Consider the following 26,251-nt stretch of genomic DNA (forward strand, 5'->3'; position numbering starts at 1 on the left):
TATGCATTTCTTAAAATCACTCAAGCTGCAAATTCCTCCAAATGTTTGCTCATGAGAAGCCCTTAGACACAGGCTTTGAGTCAGCGTTTGCACTTTTTATAAGTTATTTCTATATGTTGCCAATTGACCTTCCAGATGGGAGGTCTCATCTACCGGCCCTCTACAACTCAGCCCCGCCCGTCTCCCCTCGTCAGCGTTGGCGCGGAGTCTCCTAAACCTCCAGGCCCGCGGCCCGCCCTCCAGGCCCCGCGGCCCCGCCCTCCCGGGAATGCGGCCCCGCCCCAGGCCCCGCGGCCCCGCCCTCCGGGGATGCGGCCCCGCCCCAGGCCCCGCCCCAGGCCCCGCGGCCCCGCCCTCCCGGGAATGCGGCCCCGCCCAGGCCCCGCCCCCAGACCCCGCGGCCCCGCCCTCCCGGGACACGGCCCCGCCTCCAGGCCCCGTGGCCCCGCCCTTCCGGGACGCGGCCCGCCCTCCAGGGACGCGGCCCCGCCCCCAGGCCCCGCGGCCCCGCCCTCCCGGCGTGCCCCGCGCACCTCACGTGACGCTGGGGCGGTGCAGATGAGAGTCTGCTGCGGCCGTGGCTCGGGGCTCGGGAGCGGGCTTTGTCTCCTCGCGGTGACTGCTGCCAAATGAAGCGCCGTGCGGCGTGGTGGCGGGGTCCCAGCGGAAGGCACAGACGAGGCCCGCGCGCCGTCCCCAGCTGCACTTGGCTGCCGGCCCGCGACGCTCGGAGGCCGCCCAGTTGCTAGGCAGCCGCGTCGGGCGCGGGAGGCGGGGTGGGCGATGGACCAGTACTGCATCCTGGGCCGCATCGGGGAGGGCGCGCACGGCATTGTCTTCAAGGCGAAGCACGTGGAGGTGAGCCCTGCCCTCGGGAGCCTCCGGGCCTTCATTTCTGTCTGAGATGTATCCATTTTTCGAACCCAGGTTTGGGCCATTGCGCGGGCCTCCCTCCTCTTCGTGGTGTATGCTCATCACTTTAACCCGTTTAAGGGGTGAGGGTGTCCAGGCTGTGGCCAGCTGCGTCCCACGTGTGCCCCGTAGGAGCCTGCAGCGGGTGCTTCTGAGCTGTTTGCCCAGCCCTGCGACTTCTGGGTCCCAGGCCGCCCGTGATTTCCCTCCAGGACGGGGTGGGGGCACTTTCCATCCTCACGAGGGCCTCAGGCATCTGCATCCCACTCAGGGTGCGTTTTTCATCCCCTCGTCCACCTTTCCCAGCCTGGGGTGGGGTAGCACTGTCTGCGTTCTGTCCTGCACAGACTGGAGAGATCGTTGCCCTCAAGAAGGTGGCCCTGCGGCGCCTGGAGGATGGCATCCCCAACCAGGCCCTGCGGGAGATCAAGGCCCTGCAGGAGATCGAGGACAATCAGTATGTGAGTGAGGCTGGGGTTCTGAGGAAACTCCTCGCGCCCTTGTCCACTCACTTCCAGTCTGGGGGGGCCCACACCCACTCTGCTCGCTCACATGCCTCCCCACCCCTTCCTCCCTTTCTTGTTCACTTATTCATCATATTACTTCATTCCTCACTCGTTCACTTTCTTGTTCAGCCACTTATTTCTTCCTGGACTCATTCATTCATTTGCTAACTTATGCCTTATTTCTTAAAACTGTTTAGTGATTTCTAATGGTAATGATAACTGCCACCTATTGAGCTCCTATTATGTTCTGTGGGCTAACTGCTTTACCTACGTTGTTCTGAGTTTTCTCTGCTACACTGCAAAGGAGGTTTCAGAATCTCCCTCTCTCAGGCCAGGGGAGCAGGGCCAGCCCCCAGCTCATAGGCATTCAGGTTGTCTGTGGCGGTTTTGTTCCAGGTCTGATTGAGGGATCTGGATGTTTTAACCTTGTGGCCTCCTGTAGGCCCTACCCTGTGCTGGGCACTGGCAAAAGAGAGAAACTGGCCCTCGCCTGGCTCTTGAGAAGTTGAGGGTGGTGAGGGAGATGGACAGAAGCTACAGGGCCCAGCTGGTGTGGTTTGTGCTGTGGCAGGACTGGGAGGGGCTGTGGGAACATAAAGAGGGACACATTATACCCCAGCCTCATCCTTTCTATGGCTCTCTCTCTTGTCCATGTCAGGAGTAGAGAATGTGCTCAAATTCCTTGGGGAGTGACAAAGATGGGTTGACCTTAGGTGAGAGATACTCAGATTTGTTCCTTAATCTCTGGAGATATCCATGATATATTGGGTGTCAAAGGCATGCTCTAAAACTGTTTCATCCTGGTTTTGTATGAAAACATTATGTATCTGTGAATGTGTGTCTTTGTGCCGTATCTGTTGTAAAGTCTGGGGGAATATCCTCTAAGGTTGAGTAGGTGGTAGAATTTTACTTTTGTTGTTTTTTAAAAAAATAATTTTGTGTATTATCTGAATGTATGTGTGTGTTTTGGTCTGTAAATTGATTGTGTACTTGCTTCAAAATCAGAATTTTGATTCTGATCCACAGCCCCTCCCAGTCCTGCCACAGCACAAACCACACCAGCTGGGCCCTGTAGCTTCTGTCCATCTCCCTCACCACACTTAACTTCTCAAGAGCCAGGCGAGGGCCAGTTTCTCTCTTTTTCCAGTGCCCAGCAATAAGGTCACTTGTTTTTTGAGAAAAGTAAAAGGGCTGGCTGATAGCCCCAGTGTGGCAGAGGTGGAGGACCCATAAGGAAGCTAGTGACGAGGTCCTGCATCCTGTGGATCAGCAGACCTGAGGTTCTATCTTTAAAACACTCCAGATTTCGCCCTGCTCCAGGCCACTGTCACCTTTCACCAGAACAACTACAGCACCCTTCCCACTGCTGCCCCTGCCCAGAGTAAAAAAATGTACATGAAGTTGTCCATTCCCAGTGGCTGTCTTCACACTGAGAGCATTGTCACCATCTGCTCCCGCCCACCTCCAGCCTCTTTTCATTCATTCAAACACAACTTCTTAAGTGTCTCTCCCACTGTGTAGGCACTGTGTAGGCTCTGGAGTGCAGAAGAGAGCAGACAGCCTTCCCCTAAATGACTCCACATGCACATGTCCATCCCTCCAGCCTCCTCTCTGTTCTTGCCTCGGGATTTTGTGCTTGTTGTCCCCATGCACAGAGCTCCTTTTCAGCTCCCTGTATAATCAGCGCCACCCTATTCTTTCTCTTCTGTCCTCATTAGAACCTGGATGTACCCTGTAGGTTTGTTCAATCCTTTGTCAGTAGTCTGTCTCCCTGTACTTTGAGCTCCTTAAGGTCCTTTAGGACCCACCAACCCTTGCTCTTGCTCACTTCTGTGCAGCCCAAACCCTGTGACCCCATGGGTCCTCCGAAAGTACATACGATGTGTCTCCAGCTGTCACAGTGCTGGGCAGTTGTGATCACCAGTCCCTTTTCTTGGTGCTGGGATTTAATGGCCCTAGAGGAAATGGGAGGAGACTTGAGCTCCTGTGTGTGTGTGTGTGTGTGTGTGTGTGTGTGTGTGTGTGTGTGTGAGTTAGTTGATTTTCTAGTTTGTGGGCTGGGTGGGGGAACCAGACATTGCCCTAAGTGGCCTTCCTTAGACCTTTTCCCTGAGTGTGAGTGGAGTATTAGAGTGGAGGCCTGTTTTCTCTCAGGAGACAGGAGCAACAAGAGGGCACCCAGCTTCTTGGTTCCGTGTTAAGATCTTATATCACCTCCTCTGTCTGCTTCGTCCTCTGCAGCGGCAAGGACTGGGGGTCCCAGGGAGAGTCTGAGCCATGAGTCTGGGGACTGACAGGATGCCCTGTCTGCAGGTGGTGCAGCTGAAGGCCGTATTTCCACATGGGTCAGGCTTTGTGCTGGCCTTCGAGTTCATGCTGTCAGATCTGGCTGAGGTGGTGCGCCACACCCAGAGGCCACTTGCTCAGGCACAAGTCAAGAGCTACCTGCAGATGCTGCTTAAAGGTGTCTCCTTCTGCCATGCCAATAACATCGTGCATCGGGTCAGTCCCAGCATGGGTTGGGGTGTGGCCCAAGGGCCAGCCCTTGAAGAAGACTTGGCCAGAGAGGGTGACTGAGGGGGTGGGCCTGGGGGTAAGCCCTCTGGGGTGTGGTTCTGCAGGGGGTGGGGCCTTCCAAGCCCCCAAGGTCCTCTGGGAATGCTGGAGGAACTGATGCCTCCTTTGGTACTCTCAGGACCTGAAACCAGCCAACCTGCTCATCAGTGCCTCAGGCCAGCTCAAGATAGCGGACTTTGGCCTGGCCCGGGTCTTTTCCCCAGATGGCAGCCGCCTCTACACGCACCAGGTGGCCACCAGGTAGGGAGGGTTGGTTCCCAGGCAGGACCTAGTAATAGACAGGCTCTAATGCTCTCACTGGGGAAAAGATGCTTCTGGGCCTCTCCAGATATTGCTCGTGAGGCTGGTATGGGGGCCAGGGTGACCTTTAGGGACAGCCTCCTGTCAGACTGGTGACTTGGCTGTGACCACCTGCCCTCCTCTTACAGGTGGTACCGAGCCCCCGAGCTTCTGTACGGTGCCCGCCAGTATGACCAGGGGGTCGACCTGTGGTGAGACTCCTGTGGGCTGGGCAAGTGGAGAATGTGGGTTGTGGAGTCACCTTTTCCTCCTGGGCATTGGGATCTCTAAGCTGTGTAGGGGTATTTTCTTGCTGGGAGCTCTAGGTTGCCTTGGGGTGTCTTCCCCAGTTAGGGTAACTGAAGAGTTTAGGATCAGTGTTCCTCCCCATGACATTTTGGAGCTGGGTGGCAGTTAGATGGGATCCAAGTGGTTGTCCCAGTGGGAAGCTTCTGGGTTGGGGTGGGGGAGATGGTCTGGGAGTGGTGCATCTAGCTACTGTGCAGGGGATTATAACCCAGGATGCAATGTCCCTGAGCAATCCAGAGGCCTGGGTCCTTGGATATGAAGGCTCTGAGCCTTTACTTAGGCATGTGCACATGTAAGAATTTGAGATTTGGTGGCTGTTTTGGAGTTGTGCCCCAGAATGTGAGGAAGGGGCTGTGTGTCCCAGAGTATGAAGCTCTGAGAAGTCTCAGAACCATTGAGTGGTTGTTGTGTTCCAGAGTTGAGGCCTGAAAAGGGGGATATACTCTGTGCTCTAGGCTTGAAGTCTTTGATTGCTGGGGGCTCGATATTCTTGTCTGTGAGCCCTCTAGGTGACTTGTGTGTGCACTGAGAGGTAGGTGCTGGAGTGGGGAGATCGGTGTCTGTGGTGTGAGTCTGTGAGCTGTTTGGGTTCTGTATCCACAGGGCTGTGGGCTGCATCCTGGGGGAGCTGTTGAATGGGTCCCCGCTTTTCCCAGGGGAGAACGACATCGAACAGCTTTGCTGTGTACTTCGCATCTTGGGCACCCCCAGCCCTCAAATCTGGCCGGTTTGCAGGGGCCCTCTGTGGGGAGGGGTTGGGGGAGGTATCCTCCATTCCCCCAATAGCTGGTGACTCCCATCTCCTGTACTTTCTCTCTTGTGGCCCCATGCCTCCCTGAAATCACAGACCACAGTCCTGGCCCAGTTCTGGGGCTCCTCCCTCCCTACTGTGCTGGAGGCAGGAAGGCCAGGTCCTGTCCACTGTCCCTTCCTGCCTACCCCTAGCACACTGCAGTTCTCACCAAGCTGGGTTTGGAGCAGGTGCCCTAGAGGGTGGGGGCATGAAGGACTGAAGGACTGAGTGAGTGTGTGAAGACGTGAGTGATGGGGTGAGAGTGGGGCACATGGATGTGGGGCACATGGATCAGCAGCCACTAAGCCTGAGCAGGTGGGTGACTGGGAGCGAGGACTGACGACAGAGGGAGCTGGCTGGCAGTGCTGGTGCTGAGGTGCCCCATTCTCAGGAGATCACGGAGCTGCCGGACTATAACAAGATCTCCTTCGAGGAGCAGGCGCCTGTGCCCCTAGGAGAGGTGCTGCCGGATGCCTCTCCCCAGGCCTTGGACCTGCTTGGGCAGTTCCTCCTCTACCCTCCACGCCAGCGTATTGCAGCCTCTCAGGTAGGGTGGCCCCCATTGCCCTGATCCTCTTCGTTCATGCTCATGTGACTCAGGAGGTCAAGGTCCCTTAGAAGGTGTGATGGGGGGCTCGGAGTCACTGTGTCTCTCTTGAGCAGATCCCAGAGGGGCTGTGGGCAGGAAAGGGTTGCCTGTTAGGAGGGCGTGCCCACTTCACAGAAGACAGCACCTCTGCTTCTGGTGACTTGCTCCTTCATCCCTTCATTCCTTCAGCAAGTATTTACTGAGCATTGGCATATGCCAGGTACTATCCTGGGCCTTGGCCCAGAGTGAACAAGCAGTCATGGCCCCGTACCCATGGGGTCTCTGCCCTGTGCTGAGGCAGGGCATCCAGGCTGTGGGGGTCGGAGGCTTCCTGGAGGAGGACAGGTTTAGGGACAGGAGGTGTTTCCTCATGAGAGGTGATGAGCAGGGGCCCGGAGAGGAGGACCTAGGAGGACGGGTTGTGGCAGGGAGGCAGGGAACAAAGAGAGGACCTTGGGCCAGTGGTGTCAGGGTTTCTGTGGGGGGTACCACGCCCCTCCCCACCCTTGGCACCAGCAGCATGTGTTCATGCATGCACCTGGTGAGCGCCATGTCCACAGTGCCTCAAAGCATACTGAGCCCAGCATACCACTTCTCAGCCCCCTGCTGCTGCTGCCTCCAGTCTAAGCTGCCCTCACTGCTTCCCAGTCTGCTCCTGCTCATTCAGTGTCTCCTCCCACCTGGCAGAGAGCATGACCTTGTCCAGACAGGCCAGCCCACCCTCCTCTGCAGGGCCCTCCGTAGCTCCCTGAGGAGAAGCCCAGGTCCTAATGGCCCACAGGTATCACACACTTATGGCTCTCACCTCTGTGACCCTGCCTGTTCCTGTCCCCCTCCGGCCCCTGGGCTCCCTCCATGTCCTGGAGTCTGTGCACTTCTGTCCCTGGGCCTCACTTGCTCACCTCTCCTGTCTTTGATCAAGTGCCACCTCCCAGGGGGCCTCCTTACCACTTCAGGCCTGCCACCTCTCCAGCACTAGCCTTCTGATGCACTGACTATCTTACTATTTTATGTTGTTTATTGTCCCCTACTCCTGGTCACATGGAAGGTTCTGTGCACTGCTGCACCCACAGCCTCTAGAGCAGTGCTCAATCAGCACTCCAGAGCGAGGCAGATGAGCAGATGAAGGAATGAGCCTCTGCAGGGCTGCACTTGGTCTACCCCTCAGGGAAGTGAGCTCAGATTGGAACAGGGAGGTGACTGGTCTTTTGCTTGCCACCCCCAGGCCCTCCTGCACCAATACTTCTTCACAGCTCCCCTGCCTGCCCACCCTTCGGAGCTGCCAATTCCCCAGCGCCCGGGGGGACTGGCCCCCAAGGCCCACCCGGGGCCCCCCAACGTCCACGACTTCCACGTAGACCGGCCCCTCGAAGAGTTACTGTTGAACCCAGAGCTGATTCGGCCCTTCATCCCAGAGGGCTGAGACGCTGGACCAGGTCCCACCTGCCTGTTTCCAGGGCCTCTTGTTCTGCTCCAGCCTACCTTCCTCCATGGCCACACCGTGACCACACTGGGCTCGCACCATGCCTGGTCCTGTCCCAGCCATGCGATGAGGATGTCCAGCTCCAGCAGAGGAGACCCGAGGCTGTGCCCTTGGCCTCCCGTCTGTGCTGCTCACTTTCCCATCAGAAAGAGATGGTGAGCCCACTGCCGTGCTGGCCGTGGTGCTGCTTCTCCTGGCACTACCTTTCTGGTCAGGAATGGTTCTGGTAGAGCCATCTGTGGGAGCACAGAGTAAAATGTCCTCAATTCGGAAACCCAAGTGAGAAGGGAGGTTTGGTTTGCTTTGTTCTCAGCGATATTAAACACTAGTTCAGTTTTGAGATTTATTATAAAAACCCCCCAAGTAGTTCTTTCCGTTCCTGCCTTTTTTTCATTCCTATCGAGGGAAGTGGCTGAGGTGGCATCATCTCTTGGTCCTCGCTTCTCTGTGGTCACTGGGAAAGTGGCCCCATTGATGGCTATTCTAGTCTTGGGGCTTCCTAGGGGCTTTATATGACAGAGCTCCCATTTGGAGGTGATGTGGCAAAAGTCCAGGCCCAGGTGTGGCTTAGGTTATCAACTAGACACTTTAACCGGGTTTACAAACATCTCTACCCTTCGGAGAAGGGTGAGCCAGAGCCAGATGTGCCATCTTCCTTAGAGATACCAAGGAAATAAGGGGACAGGCATTCCTGAAACTCATTTGTTAATTCAGTAAATCCCAATGCAATTCCATCTGGCTCTTGTTTTTCTTATTTAATAGCTCGATAAGACAATTATAAAATATATATGGAAATAAAAGGGTTGAGGGGAGGGGGCAGAAACGAGAAATGATGGAAGGCCCGGCCGGGCGTGGCTCAGCGGTTGATCATCGACCTAGGATCCAGGCGATCGGGGTTTGACTCCTGGTCAGGGCACATGCCCAGGTTGCGGACTCGATCCCCAGCCTGGGGTGTGCAGGAGGCAGCCGATCAATGAGTCTCTCATCATTGATGCTTCTATTTCTCTCTCTCTCTCTCCTTTCCTCTCTCTGAAATCAATAAAGATATATTTAAAAAAGAAAAAGAAAAATGATGGAAGGACTTAGCCTATTTGATACAAAGACTTATCATAGGGTTGTAATAATTGAGATGGTGTTGGTTCAAGTATAGATAAAAACACACAGTAGAGAGATTTATCCTTAGTAATCTTTTATTCTGAAATATTCATTCTGTGATCCATGTGAATAAACTTCTGTAAGCCCTGAGGACAGAGTTGACTAACACTGCCACAGTCACTGCTTTTAGAGGGAATTCAAAACAAAATAAACTCCAGTTTTTGCTTTCAGGGGAAAGTCTGACTGTCTTGTATGTCTATAAAGATGTTTTCAGGATCTGGCGTCTGCCGGTTTCTCTAGCCACATCTTTAGACTCTAAGCTCCAGTCTAGCTCAATTTCTGGTAGCTCTCACCTCCACATAAATGGGAGCTTATATTCACACCCTTGACCATTGACCCTCAATTAGCCCCACTCACATAAGACCCTAAACCTTAACCCACCCTGACCTTGACCTTCACCCTGTCCTTAAGCCTGACTCTGAACCTGACCCTTATTCATCACCCCGAACCTGACATACACTCACTCACACCCAATTCTTTGGCAGACCCTTACCTACCTATTCCTGATCTGATCTTGGCATTGACCTTGACCGTCACCATAACTCTGAACCCACTTGACATAGAACATAACACATGCCCTCTAATTGACATGCATACTTTGATGCTCATCATGACCCTGATCCTGATGCTGACCACTAACGTGGCTGTCATACTTATCCTGACCTTGATTTACCCTTCACTGACAATTTGTTACACTGGTCATAATTCAACACTATCATGAATAAGACTCTCATCACCCTTAATCTGACCCTCAACTTCACTCTACCCCTAGACTGAATCCTCATCTTAACAAGGACCATCATAGTGACCCACCCTAACACTGGACTAGAGCCTGACTTTGAACCACAGCACACTTAAGCTGAAACTAGCCTGCACTCCAAACCTTACCACAACCCTGATCCCAACACTGACATTACCCCAGACCTCAATTTCGCACTGACCTTGATCCTCATTTTTGAGCAGAACCTGTACTCACACTTGGTTGTGAACCTGACCTGGACTTTGATCCTGAAATCAAACTTCACACTGACAATGACTATCATCATGGTGACCATCATCCTCAGCCTGGTCATTGCCCACATCTTGACCCATCCTTGACCTTGAACCTGACTTTAACTGGAAGGGGAAATAATGCCCACCCACAAAGATGTCCATGTATTAACCTATGAATATGTTGCCTTACATAGCAAAAGGGCTTTGCAGATGTGACTGAGGGTACAGACATTGACATGGAAGGAGTATCTTGGATTATCCAGGTGGGTGTATATGCAAGAGAGAAGTGGAGGTGGGAGGTCTTAACTCTTTCCAGTAGCAATACAAAACAAACCCCATGTTGACTTAATTGATCTTGGCAGTGAACATCATGCTCACCTTGAGCTGACTTGGATTTGACAGCCTATCCTCACATTGATCTGGACCCTGAACCTGGCCCTAACCCTGAATATCAACCTCACCCCAACCTTGACCTTGAATTGTACACAGAATTGGACATTCACTGTCAACCTGAGTGCAACTCTCAATCTTACCTCACCCTAACAGTAACCACCCTGCCCTTTATTCTCTCACTGATTCTCTAATGGATCCTCAACCTGACCCTGATCCTGACCTTGATCATGTCTCTCACATTGATCTTAAAGTTGATCTTAAACATAATCCTGGCCCTGAAATTTTCCTTACACTGATTTTAACCAGGAACCTGATACACTGACTTCTCTCATCCAGATCTTTAACCTGAACTAGACACTCACCCTCACTCTGATTTCTGACCCTTATTACTCTGTCCCTGACCTTATCTTCATCCTGTGATGCTGACCTGCTCTGACGAACTTGATCATGACCCTCACCCTTACACTAATTAATCTGAACTTGGCCAGGGCCAGGACCAAGTCCAGAGTGAGGGTCAGAGTCAGGGCCCGAGGCAAGGTGAGGACCAGGTTAGGTGCCATGGTGAGGAAGGCACGAGGTTTAGTTAGGGCTAGGATCTGTGCAAGTGCCAGTGCCAACGTAAGAGTGTGGCTGAGGGTCATTGTGAAGGTGAGGGTTAGGGGCAGGGTGAAGTTCAGGGTGACTGTCAGGATCAGGGTTAGGTGAGGGAAGGAGAGGCTGGGGGTGGATGACAAACTAGTTAGGACTAAGGTGATGATTAGGGCCAGGTTGAGAAAGGATCAGGATAAAGGGAAACGGCAGGACCATGGTCATGGTGAAGGCCAGGGATGAACCAGGTGAGAGGTCCAAGTCAAAGGTCAGGTTTAGAGGGGAGAGGTGAGGTTGGGATGCAGGACTGGACGCATACTGATAAGGGGCGAGACCAAGGGGCAGGACCAGCACCACAGCAAGGGCTCCAGAGATGCCTGTGCGGTCTAGTGCGAGGGTCAGTGCAAGGGCGAGGGCCTGGGACATGTCGGGACAAGGGTCAGGGCAAAGGGGAAGTCCAAGGGTGAGGTCAGGCAAACCCAAGGCCAGGGGGAAGCGGAGCTCCTGGGCTACAAGATGGGCCTTAAGCGCAGCGGGAGGCGTGGCCGAAGAGCACCGGACTGGGCGGGGATTGGCCTGCGGGGGCAGAGACTCAGCGGGCTGGGCGGGGATTGGCCCGCGGGGCGGAAACGCGGTGGGATGGGAGGGGATTGGCCCGCAGGGCGGAAGCGCAGAGAAGGCGTGGCGAGCCTGGGACGGCGGAAGCCATGGGGCCGCAGCTGGGTGTGCACGAGCTGCTGCACGTCTTCTCCTTCCTGGAGGCCCGTGACCTGCTGTGTGCCGCCCAGGTGGACAAGGTAGTGCGCCCCGGATGGAGGCAGGGCTGGGGACATGGCCACTGAGTGTCCGAGGCTGCCCTTCTGCTCTGGGCCTGTGTCCCCACCTGGACGAGCTTTCGGCGGCCTTGGACCCGTGACCGGCGGAGGGCGCTCGCGGCCCTCAAGGTGGCTACTGCATTGGCCGCTGGAGGGGTCGCTCTGCAGCCCCGCGCCCCGGCTTCCAGAACGCCCCCCGCTCTCGCAACTAGATGGGCGCGCCCTCCCATCGGGGTTCACTCCAGAGATTAGTTTAGGGAGCGTTTCTAACTCCGCCCTTTTCCCTCGCTGGTCAGCCTGGGCAGCCACGCCCCGCGCTCTCCGCCGGGTGGGACCTGTTTGCCGCAGCCGCTGCGGGCCCCTCGGTGTCCTGGCCGTGCCGAGTTCCCGTTGAGTGCGTTAGTCTCGTCTGGGCTTCCTCCCCTTAGACAGGCACACTCAGCTCTCCCTGCCTGGGACTCAGCACAGTGATACGTGCTTGTTTGTAGGGTGTATTTGTTTAATGACTGTGTGCCCCCCCCCATTCCTAAGAACAGGGATTTCGTCTTTTACATCACTGTGTCTCTAGCATCCTTGGTGAGAGCGGCACCAGGTGTTAGACTGGTGGGGTCAGACGGGACCTGGGTTCAGCCACCTCTGTACTTGAGTTCTGGCTGGGAAAGAATTCAGAGCCAAGACCTGAGCTATTATAAGAGAACATTTATTTAGAAAATCACAGAAGTAGAAGTAATTTGTAAGCAGAAGCAAAGGACCGGCCCTTGGAGCTTAGAAGTGAGGAAGGGAAAGGCTCTAGGTGCTCCCCAGAAGGAGAGTGCACTGAGTCCACTATCCTAAGGGTTTTTTTTCTTTTTAAAAAAATATTTCTTTATTGATTTCAGAGAGAGGAAAGGAGAGGGAGAGAGAGTTGAAACATCAATGATGAGAGATTCGTCATTGATCGTTTGTCTCCGGCACGCACCCGACTAGGGATGAGCTGGAAACCTGGGCATACAAACCAAGATCTCCTGGATCTTAGGTCAGTGCTCAACAGCTGAGCCATACCTGGCCAGCTGTCCTGAGGATTTTAAGGGTAGAGATTTTGGGGGAGGTCCCAGGGGAAGAACTCATTAGAATATTCAGCAGCTTTCCAGGCACATCCTTTCAGGGTTGTGGTTGCCACTGACTTTTTCGTCAGCACCAGGGCAGGGGGTATTAGTTAGTGCAGCTGGTCCTAAAGTTAGTGTTGGTGTCGCTCATCTGGTTTTGCTGCTTTTCTGGGCCTGGAGCTGAACTACAACTGAGGCCTAGGTGTTATCTCTAGGGCGGAAAGGTCAGGGGTTCCAAACCACAAGACCAGCGATATGCTAAGGGAGGAAAGGTCACCCTGGGGATGAGGTCCCACCCTACAATTGTCTGTTGCTAGGCACCTGGGGCTTTCCACCCTGGTGACCTTTTGTACCTGCTCATGTCTGCCTAACTGCCTACCACACTCTCAATAAGTATTTGTTGAATAAATTTTAAAATAATTTATTATTTTTACAAAAAGATTAATAAACATAATTCCCTGAGTTCTGTAATTATAATTTTAAATGTATCAAGTAAAATTCTGGGTTTTCATCCCCATTTTTACCAAAGTACCTCAGTGGGTACATTGTCCATGGTCATCCAGGTAGCCCTGCACGGAGATGGAATTGGATCCCTGGCTGCTTCCACAGCAGCAGGTGGGGATTGACCTAGGATCACAGTATAGTCTGAAAGGGGTAGTTCTTAATACCTTTTTATAGCAAGAACTTCTCCAGGTCCTACATCCCCTGTTAGGTACAATGAGTTCAGTAATCCCTGCCTCAGGGTGTATGGTTAAGGCCAGGTTCAGAGGGATCCTTAAAGGTGGGTAGGACCTATTTTGCAGGTTACATTACACATTATAATTCTATATGTGGGAAATAAGATCTCAGTTGTGTTTTGAACTGGGAACTGTAGAAAAAGGAAATGAATAAATTTTTTTGGCTGGTTTGATTTTGCAAAATATAAACATTACATTCCTACCTGCCAAATAGGTGTGTGTTCTTTTAATCCTTACCCGAAGATATGTTTTTTATTTTTTAATTAATATTATTTTTTAAATTTCTCACCTGAGGATATTTTTTCCATTGCTTTTTAAAAAAAATCTTATTGATTTCAGAGAGGAAAAAAGAGGGAGAGAGAGAGAAACATCAATGGTGAGAGACATTGATCGGCTGCCTCTTGCATGCACCGTGCTAGGGATCAAGCCCGCAACCCAGGTATATGCCCTGACCAGGTATCAAACCTCTTGGATCATAGGTTGATGCTCAACCTCTGAGCCATGCAGGCTGGGCTCCATTGCTTTTCAGAGAGAGTGGAAAGGAGAGAGAAAGAAACATCTCTGTGAAAGAGACACGTCGATTGGTTGCCTCCTGCATGCACCCCAACCTGGGCTAGGGGATTGAGCCTGCAACAGAGGTACATGCCCTTCACTGGAATCAAACCCAGGACCCTTCAGTCCGCAGGCCAACGCTCTAACCACTGAGCCAAACCAGCTAGGGCCTGAGGCTATGTTTTTATTTTCTTTAGAGAGAGAGAAACATCAATGTGAGAAACATTGGTTACCTCGCATACATGCCCTGACCCAGGATTAAACGTGAAACCTAGGTATGTACCCTGACTGGGAACTGAACCTGCAACCTTTTGGTTGTAATGCTCCAACCAGCGGAACCACCCAGTCAGGGCCAAAAAAACTTCTTAAGGGCTGAGAAACTTTGATCTAGGTGAGCGAGGGCTATGGAAATGGGAGCCTGGGCTCAGGTAGGATGGTCATTATGTCTGCCAGGGCCTGGAAAGCCACGTATCTGGGATAGGACCTCAGTGGGACTGGGCCACAGAAATCTCCAGTGATTCCCACTGAAGCTGTGTAGACTACAGAGTCCAGGGTGGCGGAGGCCAGGAAGTTCCAGAATCAGGTGAGGGCCTTGCAGGTGCCACCTGAGCCTCTTCCAAGTGCTTCTTCTGAGGGCAGTTTGTAGAGCAGGGCCCATACAGAGCCCTCTCCTTGTCAGCTGTTCCATTCCACCATCTTGGCATCTCTAGGACATTGCTGGGGCCAGTGCCTTAATTTGCTCCATCACAGCAATCTTACAACCTGCTGCTCTGCCCTCATTTCCAATCTTGCCTTCTCCCAGCAGCCAGAGTGATTTTCCTAAAACACTGTTTGACCCACCACTCCTCCATTCACAATTCTCAAGGAGCCTCTCACTGTTTTTGCCATTATGACTTCTGGAAAGTGGTGTGAGCCAGTCTCCAGCTCCTTTTCCCAGAACTTTATGTTCTAATTAAGGCAAATTACTCACTGTCTCTCACTCTTTTGAATCTTTGCACAAGTGGTTCTGTCTCTCCCTGGAGTGCTTCAGCCATTCTTTTAGGGTACAATGACCCATCCTTTAGGACTCGATCAGCAATCATTTCTGAGCTCCTTGGCCCCATTGAATTGGTCATTCTCTCCTTTCTCACTCTTTATTTGGTGGTTTTTATTTGAATATGCCCCAGGAGGAGTTTTCTTGAGTGCAGGCACTGGGACTGGGACTGACTTAGCTGTCTGTCCCCTTCACAGGGCCTGGCAGCCTGGGTGCTAACTGCATGGTGACTGAACAGCTATTCTGTTCTCTCCCCTCTTGTTCTAGGTCTGGAATGAGGTTTCAGGGACCAAGGAATTGTGGAGGTGAGTGAATGAAGGAAGAGCCAAACGTGGTCAAGACAGTGTCCCGAAAAGTAGAGACGGGTGCTCTGGATACATTTTTTGAGCACTCACTGTGTTTCTAGCTTTGTTGAGTACACAAGAAGTGATAGTCCCTACCAGCAGGGAACTGCTCTCTCATTGGGGGTGTAAGACTCTTTTTTATAGTATACTGAAATGTAAAAGATTTTATTAATTGAGTTGGAGGTTAATAGAAGGCAAGGGTACCAAGCTAAGGGGAAGAAATGTACAGCAAATGAACACAACTGGCTGATAGGAGACAAATCAACTGACAACTAAACCACTTTTATTTCATCTCTGGTGTAGCAATATAGCTATATAAGCATGTATGATATTAGAACTTAAATAAATTTCAAAAAAAAGTTGAAAATAAATATTTTAATCATTAAATTATTAAATTTTTCTTTCCTATTCATTTCTCCTTTGGAACCTGACATCTTTCCTTTTGCCTCAAGATGTAAGTGTCAGATCTTCTACCTCTTGCTGAATATAGGACAGACTATATCCTTGACTATCAACTAGGACCTATGCTTAGTTTTAATTACTTGTGATGGAAAACAGCTGTTCACACATGAAAGCTCTTCCAAACATGGAGGGAATCTTTGCTTGATGGTTTTAATTTTAGGATAACATTTCATTGAGGTATTTTATAATTCTGCAATGCCAGTCTTACCATATCTAGTTTTCATTATCACGTAACATTATTGGTTTTGTTGCTTTCATTTTTTATTGCTAATGTTTAGAAAAATGATGTCAGTCTCTTTAGTCACTTTTGAAGTAAGAGAGCTTTTATTGGATTTCAGTCTTTATCTCAATTTGGGGAATATACTGTAGATGTAGCATTTAGTTCTGGAAATTGATTTATCTGTAGGTAAGTGGACGAGATTATGTCTTGCCAGATGTGATTTTAAAATACGTTGTGTCGCTAGGAATAAATGAATTGACTCATGGATTGGTGCAACTATTTGTTGAAGCCCTTGCAGAGCAAGGTTCACTTGTTAAAATGGGTAGGATGCCAACCCTAGACCCTAGTCTTTTTCTCTTCTTTGCTGATAAGCTAGGACAGGAATTTCCATTTGAGTGATATGAGTAAGTATATTTTGGTCAGCAGTTCCAAAAAACCAAAACTCTTCAGCAGCTTATCCCCTGACCTCCACGTGTATGTCATATGTTACCATGTCATGCTTCCAGGTTCCTCAAGTAGATTGTTCAGCTGTCTGCAAACCACGTCACAGGTGGGTTTTTGGTTCATTACTATTTCATAGTGTTTGGTGCTAACCTTTTTTTAGCATAAAGTTATTTCTTGGGATGCTACCTATGTTCTTAAAAAAAGTACTGTGTTTATGTTTGTGGGGCTGGGACAATAGCATTGCAGGAGCATTATCACATACACGTGTCATTTCTGGTACTGTGCCTATCATAGTACCAGGCCCCAAAGCTCTCCAGACTCATAAAATTTCTTATGGACACAGTAAATAAATGTGGCTAACTGGACGTGTATTTTGACTCTGTACTTTATAATTTAAATTGAAAAGGCTGCAAGTGACTTATTTAAATGCTTCATGACCTTTTTAATTCTGTCATTTCTTCAACACACTAGGCATTAGTGTTTGGTTAGAAGTAAAATTGCAAATATTTTCTTTTGTTTAAGGTACATAATTTCTATTGAGTATAGTAGATTGTTTTGTTATTAATTGCCATCTGTGAAAGGTTTTGGTGGGTGATATTTTTCACTTGATATATCATTGTATTCCAGAGGCATATCACATACTTTACTCATAGTCATACTTTATCCTTATTTACGACCTTTTTTATTGTCAAATCATTTGATTTTCTCATTTCTTCTGAATATTGGTCATGGGTCCTCCTTATGGTTTGATGTATAATGGCCTTAAATATGTAGAAATAGACTCCACTTCCACAAAGAAATGTGTCATCTCTCCTTTTTCTTAAACCACATTATCTTCTTGGTCTAGCTTTTATTTTCACACTGTTTAGATTGAGATATGGATACAAGAAATTTCCCTTACCTCTTATTTCAACTAAAAGAAAATCAACAGCCTTTAGGAATGGTGATATGAGGCAGCTGACACTCGGCCTTAGAGTCTAGGAGATAAAACGGATGTTGAAGACTATGATGGAGCTGAGAGCTCATTCCTGTCTAAAGGGTACATCTCTGTATGGCTCCAGACAAATTTTATCAGGTGGGAATTTGGGTTCAGTATAGCTAGATCTGCTTTTACCTGATTTTTACGTGAGATCTCCAGGTTTTTAAGTGTTGGCAGCTAGTTCATATGGGCCATTTCAGTGCAGGCCAAACAATATAATCTGGGGTCCAATTCTGCCCACAGTCTGCCATTATGCTACTTCTGGTACAGGGACCAGAGTTTCAGCAAGCACAGGAAAACCTTTATCCAACACAGGCACTCTGCCTTTCTCAGTGTGTTAGAAGGTCCCTAGTGCCTGCATAAAGCCTGGCACGTACGTGGTCAGTGACTGTATATGGCTTTGATGGACAGAAATTCTTTCTGCTGTATTTGTTTAGGCCGTGGGCTATGAGCCAGTTATTTCCTACCCGACCTTGTTCTTCTTTCTGTGAGATGTGAGTGCTGGACTAGAGTCCTGCGATGCCACATCAGCTCTGATAACTGGAATGTTGAAAGCCTCTGTCACGGAAGCCTCCCTAACCTCCTTCCAGCCAGATGTCCATTCTCCTTGTGCTCAGCTCCCATGGCACCATAAGCTACCCCTTCTGAAACTTAGTATTTCTCCCCTCAATTTCAGTTTTGCTTATCTTCCTCCTAAGCACCAGCTGAGAGTGCCTCTAGGGCAAGAACTATGTCTCACCTTGGTGCCCACAGACTAGGTGGGGGTTCAGTATTCTCTGCAGTGTGGGTGACCTAATATTTCATCATCAACAATCTTATGATAGTGGTACTATCAGAGAATTGACAGTATTCACATGCAAGTTAAGAATGCAGACTCTTGGAAAATGGTGGATTAATGACCTCTGAAAATTTTCTCCATAAAAGCAATGAGAAAACTGACACAAATTGTCAAAATCAACTTTTACAGAACTCTGGAAATTAACCAGAGACTTACAATAGTCTAGGAAGTGTGTATTCAAGAAAAAAAAGGCTTAATCTCAGTAAGAACAGCAAGCTTTCACTTGCCCTATTCCCATAACCTCCCTCCAACTCTATGATAGCCTTGAATGCCAGTAGCTCACAATCACAGTGTACCAGGAACCTGTCACTCCATAAGGGGGATTAGAGAGACTTCAAAGCCTCATTACCAGAAAATTGGCATTATTTGACCTGTCTGGTGTTTCCTGGAAGACCTCAAGCTGGCTCTCTTTATTTTGCCTGACTTGGAGTTCATCCAGTGTGAAACCTTGGGGCATTTGTCAAAAACAGTTACAGACAGCTGATTAACTTTGTGGCTCTCAGAGCTGATGGATAACAGTTAAAGAAACAATAGGTTAACCAAAAAAACCCCAAAAAGCTGGGAATGTGATATCCTTAGGGATTTTGGAAAGCTCAGATATATTCCTAGAAATCTAGAAGGTCTTGTGCACATGCAGGGCTTTGTGCTAACTCAAGAAAGACCTAAGAGGGCTCTAAGCTCACATCTCTGGCTGACCTTGAGGTTCTGTGAAGGAAGCCAAGGATAAGGCAGAGTAGTCAGCTGCCTGGTTGAGTGCTGAACATGTGCCCCGACATATACACAGAGCCTTTGGCAATGACTGGGAGTCTTAGTGGTTCTAGATGTTTAGGAAATCTCTGTCTAGTCATTAGTGAGCACTAATTTAACTGAGCAGAGACTTAAGTGGCCAGACATAACAAAGAATACGGACTTTTCAGAATTAGTTTAGAAACATCACTAAACAAACAATAATAACAAACAGCATAAACAGTACACCTGGGGGGAGGGGAATCAGATTTCCAGAGTTCCACATTACCTATGTCATGTAAAATCTTCAGTTTTTAACAAAAGTTACAAGTCATGCAAAGAGAAAGTATGGCTAATATGCAGGAAACAAAGCACACAACAGAAACTGTCTGCGAGGAAGCCTAGACATTGGACCTAGTAGAAAAAGACTTTATAAATCAGCTGACTTAAATACAGTTGACTCTGGAAAAATGAAAGTCCATGCATAACTCTTGACTCCCCCAAAACTTAACTACTAATAGCCTACTGTTGACCAGAAGCCTTACCGATAACATAAATAGTTGATTAACACATATTTTATATGTTATATGTATTACTATATTCTTACAATAAAATAAGCTAGAGAGAAGAAAATCATAAAGAGAAAATACATTAACAGTACTGTACATATTTATTGAAAAAAATCTGCTTATAGCCCTGGCTGATGTCTCTCGGTTGAGTGTTTTCCCATACACCGAAAGGTCGCTGGTTCAATTCCCGTTTGGAGCACATACCTGGGATGAGGGTTTGATCCCTGGTCCGGGCTCAAACATCGATGTTTCTTTCCCTCTTCCTTCCTCTCTCTCTAAAATCAATAAAACGTATTTTTAAAAACCCACTTATAAGTGAATCTGTGCAGTTCAAACCCATGTTGTTCTAGAGTCAACTGTATGTCCAAAAAACTCGAGGAAACCATGTGAAAAGAACTAGAGGAAAGTAGGAGAACTATGTCCCATTCAATTGAAATATCAATAAAGAGAAATTACAAAAAATAAAATAGAAATTATGGAGTAGAAAAGTACAATATCAAACTAAAAATTCAAGAGTAGATTTCAGCAGGTGAACTTGAAGTTAGGTCAATTGAGATTATGCAGACTGAGGAACATAATGAATATAAAGATAAAAAAAATGAATAGTGCCTAAGAGAGCTGTGGGACACCATCAAGTGTGCCAACAATGCATAACAGGAGTCCCCAGAATGATAGGAGAAAGGAAAAAGGAGGAAAGTATTTAAAGAAGTAATGACTGAAAACTTCCCAGATTTGATGAAAAATGTTAATTTACACACCCAAAAACTCAATGAACTGCAAGTAGGATAAACTCAAAGAGTTTCACACTGAGATATGTTATAATCAGTCTTGAAAGCCAAAATCAGAAACTTGAAAGCATCAAGAGAGAAACAATTCTTCATGTATCCAGGACCCCCAATGAGATTAACGGTTGTTTGTCATAAAAAACCATGGAGCCTAGAAGGTATTGAAATAAAAAGATTGTAACCCAGAATATTGTATCTAGCAAAATGGAGAATATTAGATATTTCGAGATTAACAAAAGCTCAGGGAGTTTGTTCCTAGTAGACTTGCCCTGCAAGAAATACTAAAGGGAGTCTTTCAGATTGAGGGCATGAGACAGGAACTTGAATCCACTTGAAATACAGAGCACTGTGAAGTGACTATATAGGCATATGTAAAGGGCAGTATAAATTATTTTTTGTAATGTTTTCTGCTATGTGAGTTAAGACTGCATAAGCCAAAACTGTAAATCCCTTTTGGGTACATGATGTATAAAGATGTAATTTGTATGACAATAACAGCATGAGGGGGAAAGAAATGGAGCTATACTGGAGCAAAGTTTTTGAATACTATTGAAGTTAAGTAGTTATTAAAACTAGATTTTCATAAGTTAGTTTATTTCAGTGTAAATAAAATGTGAATTTTGTTTGTCCTGGCTGGTGTGGTTCAGTGAGTGGTTAGAGTGTCACGGGTTTGATTTCTGATCGGGGCACATGCCCGGGTTTTGGGCTCAATCCCCAGTAGGGGGCATGCAGGAGGCAGCCAATCAGTGACTCTCTCATCATTGATGTTTCTATCTCTGTCCCTCTCCCTTCCTCTCTTTGAAATCAACAAAAACATATTAAAAATAAGAAATAAGCAAAATGACATGTAAATACTATTTTACTAGTAGTTACATTGAATGTATATGGATTAAACACTCCAATAAGAAGGCAGAGACTGGCAGAAGGGATTAAAACCTCATACTGACTACAATAGACACAGTTTACATTCAAGGGCTCAGGTTGAAAATAAAAGAATGGAAACAGATATACCATGCAAACAGTAACCAAAAGAAAGCTGGAATGGCCAAGCTAATATCAGACAAAATAGACTTTAAGACAAAAAGCACAGGTTAATCCATCAGGATATGAAATTTATAAACATATATGCACCTAACAATAGCAACAGAATACATGAAAGGCAGATGGAATTGAAGGGAAAGATAGACAATTCAACAGTAAGAGCTGGATACTTCAAAATATTCAGAGCTGCATGACCTTGGGTAAGTGTTTGCCACTCTCTGCCTCTCTGTCCTCGTGTAGAGTGGAGATCAGGACCTATGTCACAGAGTTGCTATGCATATTGGGCACACACAAAGCACGTACACCTCACATGGTGCGTACTCACTGTGTCAGCTCATCATTTTTCCCATTTAACAGTAGAGGAAACTGAGGCCTGTGTAGGCAGAGTGAGGTGTTCAAGCTAATAGGTGGTGAAGCTAGGAATTGAAGCTAGGCCCATTGACCCCATAGTACCTCCGGATGACTTCTGGCCTGCCTGCAGCTGTGGGTCTATTTTCAGGCAGCTGTGTCTGAGACGCTGGTCCTCCTGTAAAGACTCCCAGATGACTCCAGGCACACGAACGTGGAAACAGTACTATCTCTGCAGATCTGAGCTGGAGTTCCGAGTGGAATCTGGGCGCCCAGAGAAGGACTTCGTCTGCAAAGCCATGGCCGGGCACAAAGGTATGGCTCGCGGGGTGCAGTAGCTGCGCGCTTGCCCCCTCTCACTCTCCCGGCTCTGTCTCGTGGGATTCTGTGTTTCAGCCAGAGTTGGAAAATGCCACTTGACGGGTACGTTCTGTGCTGGGTTCGACATCTGTGTTAAGTCACTGACAGTCACTGTAACCCTGTGAGGAAGGGTCATTACATCTCTATGGGGCTGGTAGGTTGTGGGCAGTCCTGGGGTGAAACCCGAGCTGTAGATCGGAAGCCCTAGCCCTTTCTGCCCACTGCTGTCTCCGAATCAGCGCCTGCTGTGCTGCTGAGAGAAAGGAGTGCCTGCCTCACCTGCCCTTCACAGGTCGAGCGTTCACCTTCCAGGCAGGAGTGTCCATTCAAGGCAGTGTTCTCTTTCAGGAGAGATAGCTAAGCTGGCCTATGTCTCACCCCACAAGTACTGCTTTGACGGGCATGAGAAGTCTGTGGTGTGCACTGCGTCCTCAGATGGCACCGTGCGGGCCTGGGATCTGCATGAGGTGAGTGTCCTCGGTCTCACTTAACCATCACAGGCAACTTCTGAGGTGAGGAGTGGGGGCCCCATTGTACAGATGAGAAATTTAAGTGACAAGAGACTCAGTCGCCACCCTGGGCACCGCTTGAAACTGGAGTCTGAGTGATCACAAATGACACGGCCCGGCCTTCCCGCTGCGCAGTGCTGTGGTTTCCACAGGGACGCTGATGCTGGCCCTCCAGCGGCTGTGTCCAGGGAGTGGGAGCTCTTAGTCACCCCTACATGCAGGCTGGGTGTTAAAACCTTTCAACTTGATTAGTATTTCATGTGTTGTTGGCGCTTATAGTTTAAAAGCTCTCCTATCCGTTCTCATTTGATTCTCACAGCACCTGAGCAGACTACTCAGTGTAATTATCACCCTAATTTTATACAAGTGTAGACTGAGCCTGGAGAGGGGGTGTGACTGAGTCTGTGGTCCCCTGCAAATTCAGAGTTCTGCCTGGACCACACATTAGATGTAGCCCACCCTCCTGTAATGGGTCCCTTCCTGGAAAACTAGGTTACTTCATGTTTCTGGACTCCCTACATAAGTACAGGCACCCCTAGTACCTCATGGTGACGGGGGTGCTTATCTCTCTGTGGCTCAGTTCTGCTGGAAGTGGAGGTTCCTTTCACATGAACTTAGTGTACAGAGAGCAGGGAGGTCCCCAAGCAGGGCCCCTGGGGTCCCCACCTAACTCCCCACAGGTCACCTCTCTTCTGGCCCATGCAGAGGGCACCCTGGCTCTTAGCAACCTCTGACCATGATCTGGGCCATGTCCCGGGCCTTCCTTTTCAGTCTACGTGAGTAGCTGGCTAATGGGAGTTGCATTCTTGTACCCCTGTGCCAGCCTTGGGTCACCACTCTGCACAGACTTGACATTAGAAACAGGTGTGACATGAGAGAAAATGGGTGTGAGCTGTGTTTCTTTGGTGATGGTAGGTGGTGCTTTAAATGGCCTACTGAGATCTGAGGCCACTGGTGGCTGTTGATGTGTGAGTGAGTCTCTGAAAGTCCCAAATGGATCCCAGCCCAGGATTCCAGAAAGATGCAGGATTCCAGACTGGCTCCTATAAGGGACTCCAGGACTGGGTCGGGACTTGGAAAGGGAAAATCAGAGGGGCTGCGGAAAAGGCCAAAGCAGTTTTGGAATGAGTTATGGTTATCACTTGTTTTGCTTTTGAATCATGAAAGTGAAACTGTCAAGGCTTTTATATAACAGGAAAAGTGGGACTAAAAGATACTTCGTGAGAGGTGAAAAACACACCTCCTGCTACTTTTCTCAGGTTCTTTCCCTAGAGGCAACCACTTTTTTAATCATTTCTGATTTTAGTGTTCTTGGTGGCTATCAATTTATTGATTTTTATATTTGATTAATAGATTTTGTTTCTTGATGTGTATACTTTAGAGATTGTCTTTTGACTGTCTGCTTTACAGAAACATTTTTAATTTCTAAGAACTGTTTATTGTTCTCCGATTGCTCTTTTTCTGTTTAAAGGATACAGTCATTTGCATCATTTCTCTTTCCTCCATGCTCAGCTTTTCAGTTGTTTATCTTGGTTTTTCCCTGTCACGTGCTTGGTTTTTCTTACACACGATGATGTTTGACACGTAATGTCCAGTGGTTGATGGGCGTAGGTGGCCGGCCTGTGTTCATTGCATTTGTGTTGCCCACTTTCCACAGGCCTCTCCTGGAAGAGGCCTGCCTCGGGCCATGGATGCACGGCCATCGGCAGGCTTAGGGTTAGGGGCTCTTAGGTAAGAAGAAGACCTGAAAGCTGGGTGGTTTCATAGTTGCCAAAACAAAAAGGACTGACTTGAACCAAGAGAGCTTTGGTGCGGGGGTCAGCGCTTTTCGTGTGAGGGCCAGCTAGAAACATCTTCAGCTTTGCCGGCCGGGGGGCTCCGTCGCAGCTACTCCGCTGGATTGCTGCAGTGCAGAGGCCGCCCCAGACAACAGGACAGCAAAGTGCTGTGTTCCAGTCAAAGTGCATTGCGAACCTGAAATATGAGTTTCATGTAATTTTCCCATCCTGAAATATTCTTTCGATTTTTTTTTTTAAACTAAAGTACAAAATAACAAAATGGGCAGTTGCTGGTTTTGGCTGCAGCTTACCAAACTCTCCTTTAGTGTGTGGTCTGTTGTTTCCAGAGTGAGACTGTTTCAGGGTGGCGGAACCTTCTACACCCATCCCGCCGTGCTTCCCAGTCTTAGTACCCCTAGGAGCATTTGCTTCAACCTTATTTTTTAAAAGTTCAGTCATTTGGTTGGAATCATGCAGTATGTGTTCTTCCCAGGTTGGCTCCTTTCACTTAGCGATATGCACTTATAGTAGTTCCCCCTTAATCCACTGGAAATACCTTCCAAGACTCCCTGCGGGTACCTGAAACTGTGGACAGTACTGAACCCTATAAATTCTAAGTTTTTTCCTATATACACATACCTATGATAAAGTTTAATTTATAAATTAAGCATGGGAAGAGATTAACAACAACAATAAATGGAACAATTATAATTTTTTTACATTTTATCTTTAGTTCAATAATTATTTTTGTATATGATTGGAAGTAGGATTTGCCTGTTGTTTTTTCCAGCTAGATAACCTCAGCATCGTTTCCTGAATAAACAGTCTTTTCTGCACTGACTTACAGTTCCCCCTGTTTTATATATCAGTTTTTGTTTATGTTCAGGCCTCTCTTTGACCTCTTTTCTGCTTTATTTATTTGCGTGGTGGTGTGCTGCAGTTTTGAATATCTGTGGGGCAGAGCCTCTTCACAGTTGCTCCTTCAAAATTTTCTCACAGTCATTCTTCCCCGTGAACCCGGAACCATTGTTTTGACATCTAAAACAATCAAATGTATTCTGATTGATGTGCATTACTTTTATAAATCATTTTGGAAAGGGCTGACGTTTTATAGTGTATTAAGTCTTCCTATTGAGAATCATGGGCTATTTGTGTTTGTTCAGTTCTTATGTTGGTAAGTCAAGTCTTTGTGAAGAGAGTAAGTTTAACATGAGGTGTAGAGGATTCATTTTGTTGTGAATAATAGCTGAGAAGCCTCTAAGTAATACGCTAGTAATAGCATAAGAATGGGATATTTTTTCTATTTCTGTTTCTATCTTGATACTGTGAGTATGAAGGAAAACTACTGATTTTTGTATTTGTATCTTACATTATCCAGTTACAGTAGTTTTTTAGGTGTTCTATATTTAAAATTATATCACCTGAAAATAATGTATTTTCAAATATTTGTGTTTGTTATTTTCAGTCCTTACTCATTAGCTAGGGCTTCTAACATCATATTGATTAGTAGGGGTGGGCATTTCTGTTTTGTTCCTGATTCTTTTCTAAGTATGCCTTTAGTTTTTGTCTCTTGATTTTTATTTTATTGTGATAAGAACACTTAACATGAGATCTACCCTCTGACCAGATTTTTTTTTATTGTCCAAAATATTACAGATGTCCCTTTTTCTCCCCATTGTCCCCTTCTGCCCCTTCCACCTTCCTCCCCAGTCCCTCACCACACCATTGTCTGTGTCCTTGGGTTGTGCATATATGCATATAAATTCTTTGGTTAATCTCTCCACCCCCACCTTCCCTCTGAGAATCGTCAGTCTGATCCATGCTTCTATGTCACGGAATCTATTCTGTTCATCAGTTTATTAAGTTCTTTAGATTCCACATATAAGTGAGATGATGTGATGTTTGTCTTTCTCTGCCTGGCTTATTTCTCTTAGCATAATACTCTCCAGATCCATCCATACTGTCCCAAATTGTATGAGATCCTTCTTCTTTACAGCTGCATAGTATTCCATGGTGTGAATGTCCTACAGCTTTTTTATCCACTCACCT

The 26,251-nt window shown here is 48.0% G+C and overlaps 2 protein-coding genes across 4 annotated transcripts in view; both read left to right on the top strand.

Annotated features, from left to right (window-relative positions):
- Nucleotides 1-559: 559 nt before the first annotated feature.
- Nucleotides 560-8,780, top strand: CDK20 (cyclin dependent kinase 20). 3 transcript variants are annotated; one of them, XM_016222018.2, is made up of 8 exons: nucleotides 560-858; nucleotides 1,260-1,373; nucleotides 3,732-3,920; nucleotides 4,114-4,235; nucleotides 4,424-4,486; nucleotides 5,187-5,310; nucleotides 5,768-5,923; nucleotides 7,191-8,780. In XM_016222018.2, exons 1-8 carry the CDS (start codon nucleotides 784-786, stop codon nucleotides 7,386-7,388), a joined length of 1,041 nt encoding a protein of 346 aa, XP_016077504.1. In that variant the 5' UTR covers nucleotides 560-783; the 3' UTR covers nucleotides 7,389-8,780. The 3 variants fall into 3 exon arrangements, with proteins under 3 accessions (XP_016077504.1, XP_087678659.1, XP_087678660.1); XM_087822533.1 differs by having other exon boundaries at nucleotides 5,771-5,923; XM_087822534.1 differs by lacking the exon at nucleotides 3,732-3,920.
- Nucleotides 8,781-11,284: 2,504 nt separating this feature from the next.
- The window catches only part of LOC107544212 (F-box/WD repeat-containing protein 12), a 30,378-nt gene continuing 15,411 nt past the window's right edge, over nucleotides 11,285-26,251 (top strand). Inside the window, exons 1-4 of the mRNA XM_087822532.1 lie at nucleotides 11,285-11,374; nucleotides 15,067-15,104; nucleotides 21,707-21,870; nucleotides 22,264-22,382. Of these exons, the coding sequence (XP_087678658.1) occupies nucleotides 11,285-11,374; nucleotides 15,067-15,104; nucleotides 21,707-21,870; nucleotides 22,264-22,382 (411 nt within the window). The remainder of the gene's footprint in view (nucleotides 11,375-15,066; nucleotides 15,105-21,706; nucleotides 21,871-22,263; nucleotides 22,383-26,251) is intronic.

This window comes from Miniopterus natalensis, chromosome 12 (assembly GCF_054644295.1).
Source record: "Miniopterus natalensis isolate mMinNat1 chromosome 12, mMinNat1.hap1, whole genome shotgun sequence".
Taxonomy (NCBI): Eukaryota; Metazoa; Chordata; class Mammalia; order Chiroptera; family Miniopteridae; genus Miniopterus; species Miniopterus natalensis.